The 19,548-nt window shown below is 44.2% G+C and overlaps 1 protein-coding gene across 2 annotated transcripts; it reads left to right on the forward strand.

The window, feature by feature from the left end:
• The first annotated feature begins 48 nt into the window (after positions 1-48).
• On the forward strand, positions 49-19,536 carry DDX24 (DEAD-box helicase 24). 2 transcript variants are annotated; one of them, XM_034993196.1, is made up of 10 exons: positions 59-155; positions 1,033-1,089; positions 1,350-2,066; positions 8,953-9,465; positions 10,753-10,906; positions 11,174-11,689; positions 14,011-14,086; positions 16,373-16,561; positions 17,254-17,383; positions 18,987-19,458. In XM_034993196.1, exons 3-10 carry the CDS (start codon positions 1,355-1,357, stop codon positions 19,256-19,258), a joined length of 2,562 nt encoding a protein of 853 aa, XP_034849087.1. In that variant the 5' UTR covers positions 59-155; positions 1,033-1,089; positions 1,350-1,354; the 3' UTR covers positions 19,259-19,458. The 2 variants fall into 2 exon arrangements, with proteins under 2 accessions (XP_034849086.1, XP_034849087.1); XM_034993195.1 differs by lacking the exon at positions 1,033-1,089 and having other exon boundaries at positions 49-155; positions 18,987-19,536.
• Positions 19,537-19,548: the final 12 nt, after the last annotated feature.

Below are 19,548 nucleotides of genomic sequence, written 5' to 3' on the forward strand. Positions count from 1 at the left end.
AGATGGGGGCGGGACTTCCTGTCGCAGGGCGTGCGCGTGCGTGAGTGCAAGCCCCGCCCCGGAACTGCGGTCGACGCTGCAGGTGAGGAACCGCGGTGGAGGTGTGCGCGGCGGTTGGCCGGCGTGTGAGGGAGCCGCGACGGCGTCTCCACGCGGTGAGTACCGGAGCCCGAGCAGGGCTGGGGTCGGCCCCCGGGGCTCGCGTGGTGGGCCTGTCCAGGGCACTGGCCTGAATTCTCGGGTCCAGTGAGGGCGGCCGCTGGCCCCGCGTCGGGGACCCCTGGTGTGGGCGTCCAGGCCCGGTGGCGTCGGCCTCTCCGCGTCGAACGCCCGTTGTGCCTGAGGCGAGGAGCGGGGCCGGGGCCCTCTTGCCCCCGGTGCCTGACCACCCCCGCCGCGGTGGAAGCCGGGTGGTTTGCGGCCGTGGCGGAGCTGGGGCGGTGGGTGAAGCCTGCCTGCGCGCTGACGTGCTGAGCCGGCCGGGCGCCATGCCTGGCGGGTTCTGACGTGCGTCACCTTTTTGTGTCGGTGTAACGACCCCCTGAAGCAGATCCTTCATCATCCCCATTTTACAGGCGAGGAGACTGAGCTTCACAGAGATTGAGACGTCCGCCACAGATCCGGAGCCCGTCCGGATTTGAATTATGGTTTACCTTTGTGCTTCCCTCCAGGACCTGTGATTTTTCTTGGTCTTTCTGGAAAGGGAGACCGTGGATGGAGTGTCACTCAGGCGGCCTCTGTTGAAATGTGTTTTAAATCACTTAAAACGTAACGAGAAAGCTGGATGGGCAAAGGCCAGAATGGTGCAATAGGCATTTGCCTTCTTGGGGCAAGGCTTGAGCCCTTACAATAAAGCTGGTGTCCTACACCCCCCCCCCCCATGAAAAACCCTCCACGTTCTTAATTCAGCCTTCAAAATGACTCGGGTGTGGCAGGCTTCTTTAGAACCTCATGCTTTACGTAATTTTGTTTGTTCGCATAAAACATTTTGTGACTTAGATATTATTGGGTCCCTCTCCCTTATTTTAAAAGATGAGAGCACTGAGGTTCGGGGAGGATTAAACACCGCTGTCCAGTGACACACAAGCAGTAAGTATTGGGTCTGGAATCCAAACCAGATCTAGCTCATGTGTCTGTGCTCCTCCATCTCCTGTGTACCCTCTGTTCCAGGCCAACCTGCCTTCTCTGTTGGTATATTCCTTCTCCTCTTTGATCTTCTCTACCTCTGTGTCCTCGCTTCTTTGCAAGGCCTGATACTCTGTAGGCTGCTTAGAAGATATTTGTTGCCTCAGGACCCCACGCTCTTCAGTTGCCAACCTAATGGAGCACTTCTCTCCTTTTCTTTTCAGCAACCATGAAATTGAAGGAGACAAAATCAAGGCCAAAGCCACCAAGCTATGGCAAATTCCAGACAAAGGGAATCAGAGTTGTGGGAAAATGGAAGCAGGTGGAGATTGACCCAAATATGTTTGCAGATGGACAGATGGATGACTTGGTGTGCTTTGAGGAACTGACAGATTACCAGTTGGTCTCCCCTGCCAAGAATTCCTCCAGTCTCTTCTCAAAGGAGGAGCCCAAGAAGAGAAAGTCACAAGCTGTTTCAGGAAAGGAAGAAGGAGAGTCCAGCTCCTCAAAGAAAAAGATGAAGTTCAAGAAGAATAAAGACATGGAAACTGAAGGAATCAGTGTCCAGAAAGAGTTTGAAGTCAAAGATGCTGAGCCAGAGCCCCAGGGAGATGACACGGTTTGTCCTGATCCACAGGTAGAGGAGATGGTATCAGAAAGCTCAGCCCAGACTGTTCCAAAAAAGAAAAAAAAGAAAGGGAAAAAAAACTTGGAGCCTTCCCAGGGTACTACTCCAAAGGTGCCCAAAAAAGCAAAGACATGGATGCCTGAAATGCACGACCAGAAGGCAGATGTAACAGCTTGGAAAGATCTATTTGTACCCAAGCCAGTTCTCCGAGCACTCAGCTTTCTAGGCTTCTCTGCACCCACACCAATCCAAGCTCTGACCTTGGCACCTGCCATCCGTGACAAACTGGACATCCTTGGGGCTGCTGAGACAGGTAAGGGCATCCTTAGCTGGCCAGGATAAGATTGCTTTTGGGTTGACCTTGTGGCTGCTAACAGGTTGGATGGCTTGGGGAGAGGGGAATTTGGGGATATAATCACAAAAGCAGTGTTGAGTGAAGGTGTTTAGAAGTCAGCCAGCTCTGGGTTGAAATCTGCCACTTTCTGATTGGTACCCTGGACAGGTCGCTTTATCTCTCTGACGCCCTGTAGGTCCTATTACAAAATGGAGGTAACACCAGTACCTACTACCCTTTTTTTTTTTTTTTTTATTGCTTTGTGGGTTAAATGTAAGTGCTACAGTAAAGTTTACGCAGTACACTGCAAGTGATTTGCAAATGGTAGTTTTTTCCTATTCTTGAGCTTTCCTAAATGGCTTAGAGGGGTAAAGTAGGACTAAGATGGGCCCTCTGGAGAGGTAGATCTTCATTAGTGTAAGGAATAAGTGTCTAATTCTCAAGAGTTGTCCAAAGATAAAAGGGCTGCTTTGGGAATTGGTGAGTTTATCATTATTGGAAGGATTTGAGTGTGTAACCATTAGGTGGATTTTGTATGTAGATTTGGCATGAGGTGACTGTTGGGACTAGGCATTATTTAAAGTTCCCTTATTCCCTGGGCCATCTTAAGACTTTGCGAAGCAATGACAGGTCAATGACTTGACCTCAGTAGTTTAAGTTACTGACTGGAGGGAGGTGCTTGTACTGCCTGGTACTAGAATCCAACTAGATCAGCAGTAACTGATAGAAATACATATATAATGTGAGCCACATAGGGATTTAAAATTTTCTAGGAGCCGTATTTTAAAAAGGTAAAAAGAACAGGTAAAAGTTAATTTTAACAATGTATTTAATCAGTTTATAAAAATTTCAGTATATAATTAAGGTAAAATCTTTGAGATACTTTACATTCTTATTTTTATACTAAGTTTTCGAAATCTGACGTGTATTTTGAATTTGCAGCACCTCAATTTAGAGTAACCACATTTTAAGTGCTCAATAGCCATCCATACATGGTGAGTGACTGTTAGGTTGTATGGTATAGAACTAGACCATCTAGACACTTTGTGCCTTGGGTTTCTGGAAAGGGTGGTCAGGAAAGTATGGGTGATGTGCTATAGAAGAGTCATGTAGATGGAAAAGTGAGGAAGGCTCAGGGAAATGGAAGTAATAATGGTAAGTTAGAACATTTTCTTAGCATTTAAAATGTATCATGCACTGTGTTAAGTACATCATACTGATGAACTCAGTTCTCAAAATCACCCTGAGATAGGTTGCATTATTCTCATCTTACTGATTAGGAAACACAGCCTCACAGAAGACAGTATCCATAAAACCACAGCTGAAAAGTAGTAGTGCCTAGATTCTAGACTAGGTCTGTGTGCTATTAAGCATTCTACTACATTGCTTTGGTTTGTGCAGAGGCCTGGAAATGGGTTTCTGGAAGCAGAGGCAAGGTTGTATGAGCCACTGTGGCTAGAGCCTGACATTTGGATTCATACCACAGCTCCTATCAGGCTATCCCTGTGTGGAGTGCTGTGAATCTGCAGGTCCAAGATTCACAAAGATTTTCGGGGCTAGGGACAAACTGCTGCCCATACAGATAATGAATATTTCCATCACCCCCCAAAGATGCTTTGGGCCCCTTTTGAAATCTCTCCTGGGCCCCCACTCTTTGTTCACCCCCAGGGTAACCTCTAATATGCTTTCTATCACTTTGGATTAATTTGCATTTTCCAGAATTTTATATAACAGAATCATACACTATGTACCTTTGAGAGGGGGTGGGTGTTCGGCTCTTTCACTCAGCATACTTTGAGATTCAGCCGTGTTATTGCAAGTACCAATAGTTCGTTCCTTTTTATTGACGAGTAGTATTCCAGTATATGGATATAGCACAATTTGTTTATCTATCTGTTGGTGGATATTTTTGTTCTCTATAGTTTTTGGCTATACAAATAAAACTAACTATAGGGGCACCTGGTGGCTCAGTCAGTTAAGCCTCTAACTCTTGGTTTTAGCTCAGATCATAATCTCAGGGTCCTGAGATTTATCCCCATGTCAGGTTCCACGCTCAGCATGGAGTCTGCTTAAGATTCTCTCTCCCTGGGGCGCCTGAGTGGCTCAGTCGTTAAGCGTCTGCCTTGGGCTCAGGTCATGATCTCAGGGTCCTGGGATCGAGCCCCGCATCGGGCTCTCTGCTCTGCGGGAAGCCTGCTTCTCCCTCTCCCACTCCCCCTGCTTGTGTTCCCTCTTTCGCTGTGTCTCTCTCTGTCAAATAAATAAATAAAATCTTAAAAAAAAAAAGATTCTCTCTCCCTTTCCCTCTCCCTCCCCCGTGTGTACGCCTGTTCTCTCACACTGGAGCTCTTTCTCTCTCTCTCTCCCTCTCCCCCCCTCGCTTTCTCCCACCCTCTCCCCTCCCTCCCTCCCACCCCCTCTCCCTCCTAAATAAATAAATAAAATCTTAAAAAAACCACAACTATCATAAATATTGGTGTGTTAGTCTTTGTATGGGTATGCGCTTTAATTTCTGTTGGGTAAATACGTGTGGAATAGCTAGGTCTTAAGGTAAAAGTAACCTTTCAGTTTTCCAAAGTGATTATACCATTTTACATACCCACCCAGTTAGAGTTTAAATTGGTCTCTGTCCCTGCCAATACTTGGTGTGTTCAGTCTTTAATTTCATTTTAGACTTTAATAATTTTAGCATGGTTTCCTTGTGGCTTTAATTGATATCCCCCTAGTGACAACGTTGAGCATCTTTTCAAGTGCCTATTTGTATATTCTTTGGTGGTGTCTTTTCAATTCTCTTGCCCATTTTTTAATTGGGTAGTTGTTTTCCTACTACTGAATTCATTATATATTCTGGATATACCCCCTTTATCAGATACTTGGTTTATGATTTTTTTCTCCCAGTCTGTGGCTTGTCTTTTCATTCTCTTTACAGTGTCTTTCGAAAGATCAGAAGTTCTTTATTTTGATGAAGATCAAATGATCACTTTCCTTTTTACAAATGTGCTTATCTACAAATCCTTTGCCTAACCCAAGATCACAAAGATTTTCTCCAGTGTTTTCTTCTAGAAGTGTTACTAGTTTTAGGTTGTATGTTTCAGTCTGTGATCTTTATTGGGTTAATTTTTGTTTACAGTGAGAAGTGTGGATCAGAGTTCCTTTTTTTCCCCTGCATGTGGATATCCAGCACCGTTTGTTGAAAAACTATCCTTCCTCCACTGAATTTTGCCTTTGCATCTTTTTTGAAAATCAGTGACTGTATAGGTGTGGGTCTATTTCTGGAGTCTCCCCCCACCCCCACCCCATTGATCTACTTGTCTATCTTTTTACATCAAAACTTCACTATCGGGGCGCCTGGGTGGCTCAGTCAGTTGGGCGGCTGCCTTCGGTTCGGGTCGTGATCCCAGGGTCCTGGGATCGAGCCCCACATCGGGCTCCCTGCTTGGCGGGAAGCCTGCTTCTCCCTCTCCCACTCCCCCTGCTTGTGTTCCCTCTCTCACTGTGTCTCTCTCTGTTAAATAAATAAATAAAATAAAATAAAATAAATTAAAAAAAAACTTCACTGTCTTGGATACAGCAGCTTTAGAACAAGTTTTAAATCAGGTAGTGTTAAGTCCTCTTTGTTCTTATTAAAAGTTATTTTGGCTATTCTAGGCCCTTTGCATTTCCATTTGAATTTTAAACTCAACTTGTCAGTTTCTACAAAAAGCCAGCTGGTATTTGGATTGAGATTGCATTGATTATAAAGCAAACTGAGGACAAATGACATCTGGACAATATAGAATCTTCCCATGAATGTAGTATATCTCCATTTTTTTTAGGTCTTTAATTTTTTTAGCAGTGTTTTGTAGTTTTTAGTGTGTGCACATCTGTAATTAGATTTGTCCTTAAATATTTCAGGGGCACCTAGGTGGCTCAGTCGTTGAGTGTCTGCCTTCAGCTCAGGTCATGATCCCAGGGTCCTGGGATCGAGCCCTGCATCGGGCTCCCTGCTCTGCAGGAAGCCTGCTTCTCCCTCTCCCGCTCCCCCTGCTTGTGTTCCCTCTCTCGCTGTGTCTCTCTCTGTCAAGTAAATAAATAAAATCTTTTAAAAAGAGAAAGAAATGCTCTTTCTGCATTTATTAAGATAAGTGGTTTTTCATTTTGAGTCTGTTGATAATGGTGAATTACACTTGATTTTCAAATGCTAAACCAAACTTACATTCCTGGGGTAAGCCAAATTTGGTCACAGTGTTATTCCATTTATATATTGGATTTGATTTGCTAAAATTTTGTTGATAATTTTTGAATTTCTGTTCATGGGATATTGGGTTATAGTTTTCTAGTAATATCTTTGGTTTTGGAATCAGAGTAATGCAGGCCTTGGAATGACTTGAAGTATTCTCCTCAGTTTTCTGAAAGAGTTTATATAGAATTGGTATTTTTTTTCTTCCTTAAATATTTGGTAGACTTCATCTGTGCCTGCACTTTACTTTGTAGGATGGATTTTCACTACAGGTTTAATTGCTTTAATGTATTAGAAATATTTGTGTTACTTATTTTTTCTTAAGTGGTAGGGTTTTTTTGCAGTTCCATTAGTTTTTGTTCCCTGTGTTTTGAAGCTCTGTTATATTTAGGTGTGTAAATGTTTAGGAATGTTATATCCTCTAAATGAACTTATTCCTTTCATAATGAAATGGCCCTCTTTATCCTCAAAGTATTGTTTTTTCTAAAATCTTCTCAATCTGATATTAATGTGCCTTTCTAGCTTTATTTTGATTAATGTTAGCATGGTGTGTTTTGCATACTTGTATTTTTTTAAAGATTTTTTTTTTTAAGTAATCTCTACACCCAACGTGGGGCTTAAATTTACAACCCCAAGATCAAGAGTCACATGCTCTTATCAACTGAGCTAGCCAGGTGCCCCTCGTACTTTTAATCTATTGACGTCATTGTATTTAAAGTGGGTTTCTTGGAGCTTCTAAGTTGGTGAACCCTTCCTTGTTCTGGGAGGGTGGTGCACCCCCAGTTCCACAGGGATAGAAGCCCTTGGAACCCTTCCAGACTTTGCCTTATGTACTTCTTCATCTGGTTTTTCATCTGTATCCTTTATCATATGCTTTGTATTAAACTGAAACTTCTAAGAAAAAAAAATAAAATGGCATTCTTGTAGAGAGAGCATATGTTGGGTCTTGCTGTTTAATCATTGTGACAATCTGTCTTTTATTTGTTGAGATCTTTTACATTTAATGTGAATATTGATAATGGTTAAGTTGTAATCTGTTATTTTGCTATTTGCTATACTCTTTCCTTTTAACTTCTTTTGGACTGATTATTTCTTGTAATGGCATTTTATATCCTTTATTGATCTTATTAGCTGTAACTGTTGTTTTAGTGGTTGCTTTTGGGTTCATAGTATATATCTTTAGTATGTCATAGTCTGTCTTTAAGTAATAATATACTGTTTTTTATATAGTACAAGAATCTTACAAGACTATATTTCCTTTTCTCCTTTACATTGTGCTTTTTGTTTTACACTTTATATGTGTTAGAAATCCAAAATACATTTTTATGTTTAATAATTTTACGTTTAAACTTAAATAATATATTTAAATAAGAAAAATCTTTCATATATATCTATGTTACCATTACTGTTTCTGGTACTCTTCCTTTGTACAGATCCAGAATTTCAACCAGTAGCATCTTCTGCATGGAAGACTCCCTTTAGTACTTCTTGTAGTTCAAGTTTGCTGATGATAAATTATTCAGCTTTTGTGTGCCTAAATGTCTTTACTTTGCATTTTTTTGAAAGGAATTTTTGCTAAGAGAGTTCTAGGTTGTTGAATTTTTTTTCAGGTCTTCAAATAAAGATGTAATACTGTCTTCCAGCTTTGATGGTTTCTGATGAAAAGTGCTGTTTATCTAGTGTTAAGGGTCTGTTTGCTCTCTTTTTTTCTTACAATTCTTGCTTACAGTGCCTTGTTTTCTTATGGGTTATTTTTTTACTGAGAGCTGCTCATTTTCTTTTGAAAATGATTTGTGAGCATTTTTTAAATAGTTTTTTTTTTTTTTTAAGATTTTATTTATTTGAGAGAGAGCGAGAGATCAAGGTGGAGAAGCAGAGGGAGAGGGAGAACCCCTTAAGCTGACCCTGTTCTGAGCGCAGAGCCTGACTTGGGGCTCAAACCCATGATCCAGGCTGAAACCAAGAGTCGGATGCTCAATCGACTGAGCTACCCAGGTGCCCCTTGTGAGAATTCTTTGAGGCCTATGATAAAGGTTTCTTCCTCCAGAGATAATTTATTTGCTTTTGCTGGGGGCATTATAACTTTGGAACTACTTTAAATTCTCAACTTGAGATGTCTTGTTTGTTTGTATTAACCACCCAGAAGATACGAATTTGGGCTTCATATACATTCAAAGATCAGTTTGAAAATGTTCAAGCATAGATAAAAGTATGCTAATTTTAAGTTTTCAGAAAAACTAAGAAAATTGTCTTCTACTGCCATCTTCTCCAGGAAAGGTCTTAGGAAACTGTATATAGATTTCCATTCCCCATACCCTAATGTGATGGTGTTTCTTCACAACAACGACAAAACACACAAAACTTGTCTGTTTAGAGTTTCAGTGCTTGGACTTTGTGTGTAGTTCACATTGGTGACCTCAGGCCTCAGTGCTAGTCTGCTAGACTTTTTCTCAGGCTTTTAATTACAGATACCCTCTGGTTGCAGTGCTTGCTGTTGGGCAACCTGTGCTGAGTGGAGGAGCTGTGGGTTGTTCAGGGTAGCACGTGGCTATCAGGGTCCCTTATTCTGTGTAAAAGAAAGAAGCCCAGACAAAAAGTATGTGTATTTATTGATTCACACTGTTTGTTTTTTGTTTTACTTCTAAGGAAGTGGAAAAACTCTTGCCTTTGCCATTCCAATGATCCATGCAGTACTGCAGTGGCAGGTGAAGAAGAAGCCTACTCCAGCTCCAAGTGACACAGGAGCATTACCTGGTGAGACCAGAACCGAGGCTGGAACTGAGTCTGGAGTTTTGCCTGATGAGATTGGAATTGAGGGTAAAGTCCTGCCCAGTGAAGCTGAAGTGAAGGCTGGAGCACCACCCAGCAAGGTCAAGACTGGAGCTGCTGTCTCAGACCAGGTGCTGCCCTTCTGTGATGATGATGCTGGTGAAGGACCTTCTTCTCTGATCAGGGAGAAGGCCATCCCCAAACAGGATGAAGACAAAGAGGAAACGCTTGATGAAGAGGAGACTGGAAGGTTGAAGCAAGAGTTGGGTGGCAAAATCGCCATCTGTAAAGCACATCCAAAGCGCCCTCTGCTTGGGCTGGTTCTGACTCCCACTAGGGAGCTCGCTGTCCAGGTCAAGCAACACATTGATGCTGTGGCCAAGTTTACAGGTGAGGTTTAATTCTGTTTAATAAATACTTCCTGAGAGGATCCTAGATGGTGGGGTGGCAAAGGTGAACAAGCTATAGCTCCTACCCTTTACGGGAAATCTCTCTCAACCTGCCAGAGAATTAAGCCTTACAGAAAATTGAGTGACACTGTCTCAATTCTCCCAAGGATAACGCATAGCTAATGCCACTCTAGATGCATAGGAAATTAGTCAATTTATTGGATATGGTGGATGTTTAAGGCAGGGGTTGTCAAAAGTACCTCTTTTTGTAAATAAAGTGCAGCCACACCCATTTGTTTACATAGTGTCTATGGCTGCTTTTGGACTACTAAGGTAGAATGAAGTAAAGTTAGTAGTTGTGACGGATTTAGCTCACGAGGCCAAAATGCTTACTATTGACCCTTTAAGAAAATGTTTGCCAACCTCTGCCTTAGGGCACAAGAACTTACTCTCTCAGGGAATTCCTTTTGGGAAGGGCTGCGCAGTGAGAATTTTAACTTTATAATAAAAGCAACAGTTACCAAGCTCCTACTCTGTGCCGGGCACTTTGCTAAGCACTTTGCCTACATGATCCTGTATTTCCTTTCCACATTGGATACCTTGAGAAGTCCTCCACCAGAGAACAGAACAGACAGTAGGCATTAGAGGCATTAATTCTAATTGAGGGGGATGGGCAGGGCTTTCTTGGGAAGTGTGTCACAGCTGCAGAGTGACCTCCTTCCCAGCATTGTGGTGCACTACTGCTCACTTTTCCTGGAACTTTGGATGTAAACATGCCTGGGTTCAAATCCAGCTCTTCTGTTGTTGATAAAGGGGAGGGAGTAGAAAGAAATGAGGTTGGGGCGGGCGCCTGGGTGGCTCAGTCGTTAAGCGTCTGCCTTCGGCTCGGGTCATGATCCCGGAGTCCCGGGATCGAGTCCCACATCGGGCTCCCTGCTCGGCGGGAAGCCTGCTTCTCCCTCTCCCACTCCCCCTGCTTGTGTTCCTGCTCTCGCTGTCTCTCTCTGTCAAATAAATAAAATCTTTAAAAAAAAAAAAAAGAAAAAAAAAGAAATGAGGTTGGGGAAGTAGACAAGGCCCAGATCATAGAAGACTTAATGTGCCTTCTAGGAGTGGCACTAAGAGTCAGGCCAGGCCCACTCTTTTAGTGCCCCCCCCCCCCAAAAAAGAGAGGGGAGCTGTCCTGGTGATTGATTTCCTCTGCTGATCTGGGGGCACCTGTGTCATTCTTGGCAGAAAATATGCAGCCAACTGAATAACAGGGTCTTTTATATTTTGTGTACTGTAGGAATTAAAACTGCTATTTTGGTTGGTGGAATGTCTGCGCAGAAACAGCAGAGGATGCTAAACCGCCAGCCACAGATTGTGGTCGCCACTCCGGGCCGGCTGTGGGAGCTAATTAAAGAAAAGCACCCTCATTTGAGCAACCTTAGGCAGCTCAGGTAAGTGACATACGTCCCCTTTCCCTTTCACGCCCTTTTCTATCGTGGGCCTGAGAGAGTGTGGTAGCGTATGTATTATCTTCTCCCTATCACTAAGTGCCATGGTGTGGTACCAGTCAGACTTTGGCCTTTAGAAAACCATGCATGAGGGGATTGAGTCCCTGGTGGTGGTGGTGTGTATGTATGTCTGTGTTGAGGGTGGAGATGGTAGTTGAGTGTGCTGTATAAATGACTCCTCAGGTTATGTGGGTCTCTCTGTATCTGCAGGTGCCTGGTGGTCGATGAGGCTGATCGGATGGTTGAGAAAGGCCACTTTGCTGAGCTCTCACAGCTGCTAGAGATGCTCAGTGACTCCCAGTACAACCCAAAGAGACAGACGCTTATTTTTTCTGCGACACTGACCCTGGTACATCAAGCTCCTGCTCGAATCCTTCACAAGAAGCACACTAAGAAAATTGACAAAACTGCCAAAATTGACCTCCTCGTGCAGAAGATTGGCATGAGGGGCAAGCCCAAGGTCATTGACCTGACCAGAAATGAGGCCACAGTGGAGACACTGACAGAGACCAAGATTCATTGTGAGACTGATGAGAAAGACTTATATCTGTATTACTTCCTAATGCAGTATCCAGGCCGCACCTTAGTGTTTGCCAACAGTATCTCCTGCATCAAACGCCTCTCTGGGCTCCTCAAAGTCCTGGATATCATGCCACTGACCCTACATGCCTGCATGCACCAGAAGCAGAGGCTCAGAAACCTGGAGCAGTTTGCCCGTCTGGAAGAGTAAGTCAGGCCTGTACCCAGAGCCCAGGTTCTAGTCATTAGGTCAAGGTTGCCAGGATGGTGGGGAGATGGTGGGAAGCTACCTTCTGACATGGAAGCCTTATCGGTAGAAGGTAGCCCTTTTTTGCGTATCATGAAGCAGGCTTACTCTCATCTGATGCATTTGGTTGCTGATAATGCCCAACAGAAACTTTCTTAATAATGAGTAACGGTGATAATAATACCTATTGTTGTGGAACACTTAACAATAGAGTAAGTATCATGTTGGCATTTTAGATACGTTATTACATTCATTCAATTCTAACATCCTTGAGAAGCAGCAGAATGGATTCATGGTTAAGAACACAGACTGGAACCAGACTGCTTGAGATTAAGACCTTGGCTGTGCCACTTCTAGCTGGCCAAATTACTTCAGTGTGTTGCAGTTTTCTCGTAATTAGCATAATAGTAGAATAATAGAAGCTAATGGAGAGGGTTGTTAGGAAGATTAAGGGAATTTATACGTATAAAGCATTTAGAACAAATGCTTAGCCCATGGTATATACTTGCTAAATGTTAGTTTTAATACAGCTTTTCATTTATTGTCATTATTCTCATTTTATAGATTGATAAAAGTAAGATCTGGAGAAGCTAATCAGCTTGCCCAAGGTTTCTCATCTTGAAAGTGACAAAGCTGGGCCTCAGACAAACCGGTCAGACCCAGAAGTCATGCTTACCATGCTGTCACTGTGCATCTCTTTTTGGGCCAGACTGATGCTCAGGCAGCAGTGTGCATATTGTCAGGTTATGGGCCTGAGAAGTTGAGGTCAAGTCTAGATTGACTTTTGCCCAGCGTTTTGTCAGGTTACAGAGTGATTAGTTTCTAGAACAAGTGTCTGGTTTACCTTCTTTAGAATATTGCTAGGTAGAAGTTAGCAGCTTATATGGTGTCTGAGTGGGGTGTCTGTCTGATTGGATGGGGTCCCCTCAATGTGGGGCAACAATCGGGTGGAAGCCAAGGCGCTGGCGTTGAAAGAATTCACCTGAGGCAGAACAAAGGAGCCACAAGGGAGTGGGCAAGCAGGACAGCAGAGGAGAGGCTGTCTGCAATGAGGCAGTGGATGGGGCTGTTTTTAAAGGGGGAAGATGAGGAGGTATGGCCATGTATGGAATTCTGCCTTTTTTGGTAACTGTGCCTAGTTGTAAGTAGCCTATTGGTCAGTTAGGGCCTATGGGTATTTTGAGGTGGGTGGCCTGATGGGCCTGTCTATATTCGGCCAGATGGTAGCTGTGCGTCCGTTCTTTCTACATTCCTCAAGTCTGTTTGCCTAAAAGTGGCCTCTACATCTTATTCGATCAGGGATTGGGAAACGGTGGCCCATGGGCTTAAATCAACTAGTTTTATTGGAAGGCAGCACGGCCCATTTATGTATTGTCTGTGGCTACTTTGGCAGTAGCAGAGTTGAGTAGTTTCAACAGACACTATCACCTGCAAAGCCCAAAGTAATTTATGGTCTGGCCTTTTATAGAAAAAGTTACTGCCTTTGACTTAAAGCAGTGGTTGAATTTGTATCATATTCCCCAGCCCTACCTCAGAACTACAGGGAGCAGGGATTCTGAAGAGCCCAGAATCTTAAGCTTTTAAGACATAGATCAGGTGCTTTTGACTTTCCTTGAACTACACATACATTAAGAAACATTACCCAATGAAATTACTGAGTGCTTACTGGGAGCCAGGCACTGTTCTAGGTAATAGAACACTGAGTAACACAAAGCCCTTGTTACAGGGTTTACATTCCAGTGGAGGGAGATCATAAATTGAAAAGCAATTATGTAGTTTGTCAAGTGGTGCTGAGTGCTGAGGAGTAAAGTTGTGCAGGGAGTTGTACTAAAGTGGGGTCAGGGAGGTTTCCCTGAGAGGGAGGGGTTACAGCAGAGTGTGGGCAAAGCAAGGAAACCTGAATGTCTGAGGAAGACTTTGTAAGGCCTATGGTGTAGCAAGTGCAGAGGCTTGGAGGCCAGACCATGTTTGGCAAATTGGAAAGAGGTCTAGGATGTCTGTGGGACCAGAGGGAAGTGAGTGGGAGGGTGATAGATGATGAGGTCACTGACCTAGAATATGGCCTCATTTATTTTACTGGAGGTGGTCTTTTATGATTGCAGAGTGTGGCTTGTTGACTGTGGTCAGTGAGACCCACCTTTGGATCCCAGCTCCACAAGTGAAGAGCCATGTCGGTGCCTTGGGAAGTTAATCTCTCCCAGCGCACTCAGCAGGCAGCAAGGAGCTGCTCATGGACAGCTGTAGGTTGGTCTTGACGGGCTTGTCTGTCTCTCTCCCGCAGCTGTGTTCTCCTGGCAACTGATGTGGCGGCGCGGGGCCTGGATGTTCCCAAAGTCCAACATGTCATCCATTACCAGGTAGGGGAATTAGGGAATTTGTTGCATCGAATGGGGACTTTTTTCAGCAAAGGTTTGGGGAGGGAGGAAAGAGAGGAAGAAGAATTATTAGTCCCAAGGCCTCATGCAGCAGAGTACCACTGGCATCTAGTGACTGACTAGCTGCTGCCATGTTTGGAACACTCATGAGATTTATTCGCAGAAAACCTATTGGCACTTCTGATACCGCTTAGCCCTTCCCTCTTTGATTTGGGCAAACTCATTGATGTTGGCAGGTTAGAGTCCTATTTTCTTCCACGGAATAGGCATAGTAGCATGTAAACTGGTTACCCTGGTGTAGAGAAGTAGAAGAGTGTGGTGGTTAGGACCTGCCTGGGCTTAAATCCCAGCTGTGTAACCTTGAGCAAGCTGTTGATTCTCTTTCTGCCTCAGTGTTTTTGTTAGATGGAAGTTAGCACAGTATCTACTTCTTGAAGTTTTTATTAAGGTAAAATAAGTTCTTATGTGTGAAGAATTTAGAAAGACACAGGGCATATCCTGAGCACTTACTAAATGTGAGCTGCTGTTGATACTGACATTAATATTAGTGCACATACCTGGTAAATCCTAACATAGAGTGGTGGTTAGGAGCTTAGGCTTCAGAGCCACCCTTGCAGGGTTCAGATGCTTGTGGTCTGCTTCATAGTTGGTTAGCTTTGGGCATGTTACTTAACATCTCTGGTTTCTGTGTCATTGTAAACTGGGAGTGATGATGCTGCCTAACCCTTAGGGTTACCATGAGAATTAAATGAGCTCCTGCTGATGAAACCCCTAACACAGCACAGCATTAAGTATAAAGTGGTAGCTATTCTGGTGTTATTATTTCTCCTTTCTAATCCCTTATGCTTTAAAAAATCTTTCAGGGTGTAGGGGCGCCTGGGTGGCTCAGTCGGTTGAGTGTCCAGCTCTTGGTTTCAGCTCAGGTCATGAGATCAAGCCCAGTGGGGGGCCTGAGCTCAGTGGGGAGTTTGCTTGAGGATTCTCTCCTTCTGCCCCAACCCCCACGTGCACTCTCTCTTTCTGTCTCTCAAATAAATCTTTAAAAAAATCTTTCAGGGTGCCAGTTCAGTTTAGCAAATCTTTCTTCTTCCTCTTTTTGGGGAAGAGGCTGGGCCAGTCTTTGTGGGAGAGATCCAGATGAACAAAATGTAGTCCTAGCCCCTGAGAAGTATCAGACCAACTAAAGGAGATGAGACCAACAGCCATAATTTAAGGCAGAAGATACTAGAAAGCTGCAAAATATAATGGGAGAGAGTGGTAACTTCTAGTTTGGGAGGTAGGAAAGGGCTTTCTTTTAAAAGATGCTTTGCATTTAAGGATGGGTGGGGGAGGATCTGGACATGTAGAGGTGGAAGGGAAGGAGGAGAGAATGTGTGGAAGTGGGAAGTTGGCTACGAGTGGGGGTTTATGTTGGGAGAAGAAAGTGAAAAATGGCCAATAGACCACATTTCTAGCACCATTATGAACAGTTAAGTACTTACAGCTTCATTGGAAGTGGTAGTGTTAACCTGGGCTCAGTGGAGAAGACTGTTCTGGATTAGTGGTGAGTGCCATGGGTGCAGGGGAGGGAGGGATTGTTAGCACCCATGCCACACCTATGGATAATATATCCAGTATGTATTAGAGTAGAAGCAATGGAGCCTAGCGGGGGTTAGTGTGGTCTTTGCAGCTTGACTGCTTCAGTTCGAATCTTGGCTCCACTATTTAGTTCCTCCACCTAGAGGGAATTGCTTAACATTTCTGTGTGTCAGTTCCCTTGTCTATAATATGGGTAATCATGAAAGCACTTCATGTTATTGTTTGTGAGGAATAAGTGGGATACTACATGCAGAGTGCTTGGAATTGCCTGGCCCGTTGTAATCACTCAGTAAATGTTGGTTATAATTATCATGTTCAGTCATTTATATAGAGTTAATGAAGAATCAGTGGAGTTTCTTTAGTTAGAGTGGGAATTATGGTCAGAGCTTTGACTCAGGAAGATTGCAATGGCAGCTTTGGGCTGGGTCAAGGGGAGTGGGAGAGACTAGAGACGAAATAAGTGACTGTCGTTCTGTTGAGTGGTCATGAGGGCCTGAAACCAGGGCAGGGGGCATGGGAGGGCAGACGCTGCACAGTGAATGGGCTAAAGAATTAGGACTAAGGGAAAAGGGCTGGATCTGTCCACAGTGCTGGAGAGGTTTCTAACTGCCTGGCTCGGGGAAGCTGGCCCTGAGGGGAAGAACACTGTTGGGTGATAACCACGCATTGACTTCTTGGTTCCTCTGGCAGGTCCCTCGCACCTCGGAGATCTATGTCCACCGAAGTGGTCGAACGGCTCGTGCCACTAATGACGGTCTCAGCCTGATGCTGATTGGGCCTGAGGATGTGATCAACTTTAAGAAGATTTACAAAACCCTCAAGAAAGATGAGGACATTCCACTGTTTCCTGTGCAGACAAAGTACATGGACGCAGTCAAGGTAAAAAGAAAAGTTAAAAATCTAGTACTAATGAGGGAAGGGATTGTGTTGTACCTTCACCTTGCTGTGAGGCTCTGGTTCTGCCAATAGCTATTTAAATAGGAAGATTCGTTTAAAAAAAAAAAAAAAAAAGGAATGTGGGGGCACTGTACATGGTAGAAGGTAGACTGGTGAGTCGTCAAAAACAGGAATTTTCTTCTTGAGCCCTTTCTTCACTGCCTGCCCCTGGAGCCTTCACTACCACTTTCTTCCTCCACTGGACAAGGACAGTGAGTGTGGCTTCCAGGACATCCAGTGGTTGTAGGGAAGTGAGGTCAACTTGTCTTGCTGAGGCAGATACTAAACCTTTTTCACATTCCTGAAGCAAATGCCAGTAATTCTATCTTTGGGGTTTTATTTTATTTTATTTATTTATTTTTAAGATTTTATATATTTATTTGACAGAGACAGCCAGAGAGGGAACACAAGCAGGGGGAGTGGGAGAGGGAGAAGCAGGCTACCCGCTGAGCAGGGAGCCCAATGAGGGATTCGATCCCAGGACCCTGGGATCATGATCTGAGCTGAAGGCAGACATGCAATGACTGAGCCACCCAGACGCCCCTCAAGAGCTTTTTTTAAAGACACAACTTATATGAGCCTTTGCTTCCCAGAGGTCTGAATGCTGTCAAATGAACATGATTCCTTTCCCCCAGGAACGAATCCATTTAGCTCGACAGATTGAGAAAGCGGAGTATCGGAACTTCCAGGCTTGTCTGCACAACTCCTGGATTGAACAGGCAGCAGCTGCCCTTGAGATTGAGCTGGAAGAAGAGATGTATAAGGGTGAGTGGACTGGATGGGACTTGAAGAATACATTCAGCATTTTTCATTTGTTTTTTCCTTCAACTTTTGTCTTGTTGGAACTTCGCCACTACCATGGGTCCTGTTAAAATCAGCAAAGATTTCCTTCTTTGTGAAAGGCCTTAGTCCCACATGAGCCTACAGTCCTTGGCCTTTGTTCCCTCTGTCTTATTTGTCTCAGCTGCCTCCCTCATGTGACATCAGGGGTAGGCTTTGCAGCCAGGGGCCATGCTGGTCCATTCCCTAGCTGTATGACCAGGTCAAGGTCTTTAATTTCTCTTTTGTACTAGGCTGTCATCATTTATAAGATGCAGGTCATAATGTTCCTACCTCATGGGGTTATTGCAAAAGATGGGTTGAATTGATGAATATAAAGTGCCTTTATCAGTGCCTGACAAATAGAAAGGATTTCATACATTTAAAGTTATTATTTATGATTATTGTTACTACTACACCAGTCATTATCTCATCTAACTGCCATGGTCACATGACAAACAGCAGGAATTTTTTTTTTAAGATTTTATTTATTTATTTGACAGAGAGAGACACAGCGAGAGAGGGAACACAAGCAGGGGGAGTGGGAGAGGGAGAAGCAGGCTTCCTGCCGAGCAGGGAGCCTGATGCAGGGCTCGATCTCAGGACCCTGGGATCATGACCTGAGCCGAAGGCAGACGCTTAACCAACTGGGCCATCCAGGAGCCCCATAAACAGAGCAGGAATTATCATCCTTTTACATATGGAAATTAGAGGCTCATGGAAGAGAAGCTGTTTGTGCAGGGAAATAGGTCCATTACCAGGCCTTTCCTGAGCCCCTACTCTGAACCTGGATCTGTGTGGTCCCTGCTCTAGGAAGGCTCTTGAGTCTTAAGAAGTGGTAGAACCAAATCTAGAACCGATGACACTAGAGTTGATCCGGTGTTCTTTCCATCCCAAAGTGGGCAGCCTAGCTGAGGTGTTGGCATCTCAGTGCCAAAGCCAACAAATTCAGAGGCTGACAAGCTCTCTGCTCAACATGGAAGCTGGGAACCAAACCAGTGGGCTTGGTGACAATGAGCTGTTCCTGATAGCTCAGACTTGGGGCTGGTGTGGGGCCCTTTGGCTGTGCCCACCTCCACAGGTGTAGCCACAGTGCTGGTGGGGAGGTTTAGAAGAGCTGGGCTGCCAGATGGTGTTCACAGTCTCCTGGGTCTTTGTACCTGTTGACTCACCATACCCCAGCTAGCAAGTAGGAAGTGGGTGGGTCGTAAGAAGAAACTGATCTTCAAGTCAGGAACCTTGGGTTCAAATCTGTTTGACAACTAGCTAGCTAGCTCTGTGACCTTCAGCAAGTGCCCTCGAGTAAAATGGAGGTAATTCCTGTCTTAGAGGCTTTTTTTTTTTTTTTTTTTGAGGAATGAAGGACATAATGCCTGAATATCCCTCCCCAACTATGTTAGAAGTTAGCCAATACTAGCTTCTATAGAGACTTTGGAGCCTTGATTCCTCAAGAGTACCAAAACATTTTTTGTCACAAGTATCCATCAAGGGAAACAGAAAGTGTCTACAAATCATGGTGAATATGGTCTGTTTTATATTGTCTCTTAAGGAAGAAAAACTGACCAGCAAGAAGAGCGTAGGAGACAAAAACAGATGAAGGTCCTGAAGAAGGAGCTGCGCCATTTACTCTCCCAGCCGTTGTTCAAAGAGGACCTGAAAACGAAGTATCCAACTCAGTCTGGCAAGCTGCCCACGCTCATGTCTACCCCAAGAAACGGTGAGTCTGCCTTGAGCTGCCTCACCAAACAGAAGAAGCAGCAGAAGAAGCCGCCAAAAGGGAAGCAGCAGGAACAACCGCAGCCAAGTACAAGTGCAAATTAACTGCGCTCCAGGTCAGTCTGTTAGTGACTGCACAGTGTTTCTGTGTTCTCTGGTTATGTGGAAAAGCTTCCCACTTTCCCTTTCACTCCACTATCAACCCCGGTTATAAAAATCTCCCTCTTCCATGCCAGCCCCCGTTGCAAGAGAGACCTCATGCACATTTGTGTTGTTTTGGAGTAAGAATTCTATGCAGCAGTTTATATATTTCTGTATTCCAGTGTGTATAGGCTTCTTATATGTTTAGCTTGTTTTCGTCAATTAAAAGTAGTCAGAACCAGCATGTTATCCTG

The sequence above is a fragment of the Mirounga leonina genome, unplaced genomic scaffold (genome assembly GCF_011800145.1).
Source record: "Mirounga leonina isolate KUSES-001 unplaced genomic scaffold, KU_Mleo_1.0 Mir_82, whole genome shotgun sequence".
Classification (NCBI taxonomy): Eukaryota; Metazoa; Chordata; class Mammalia; order Carnivora; family Phocidae; genus Mirounga; species Mirounga leonina.

Bases quoted from the DNA above. Each gene is read 5' to 3' on its own strand.
- DDX24 (XM_034993195.1), top strand. From the start codon at position 1,355: ATGAAATTGAAGGAGACAAAATCAAGGCCAAAGCCACCAAGCTATGGC. The intron at 9,466-10,752 runs GTGAGGTTTAAT...TGTGTACTGTAG, and splicing joins TGCTGTGGCCAAGTTTACAG to GAATTAAAACTGCTATTTTG. The intron at 11,690-14,010 runs GTAAGTCAGGCC...TCTCTCCCGCAG, and splicing joins CAGTTTGCCCGTCTGGAAGA to CTGTGTTCTCCTGGCAACTG.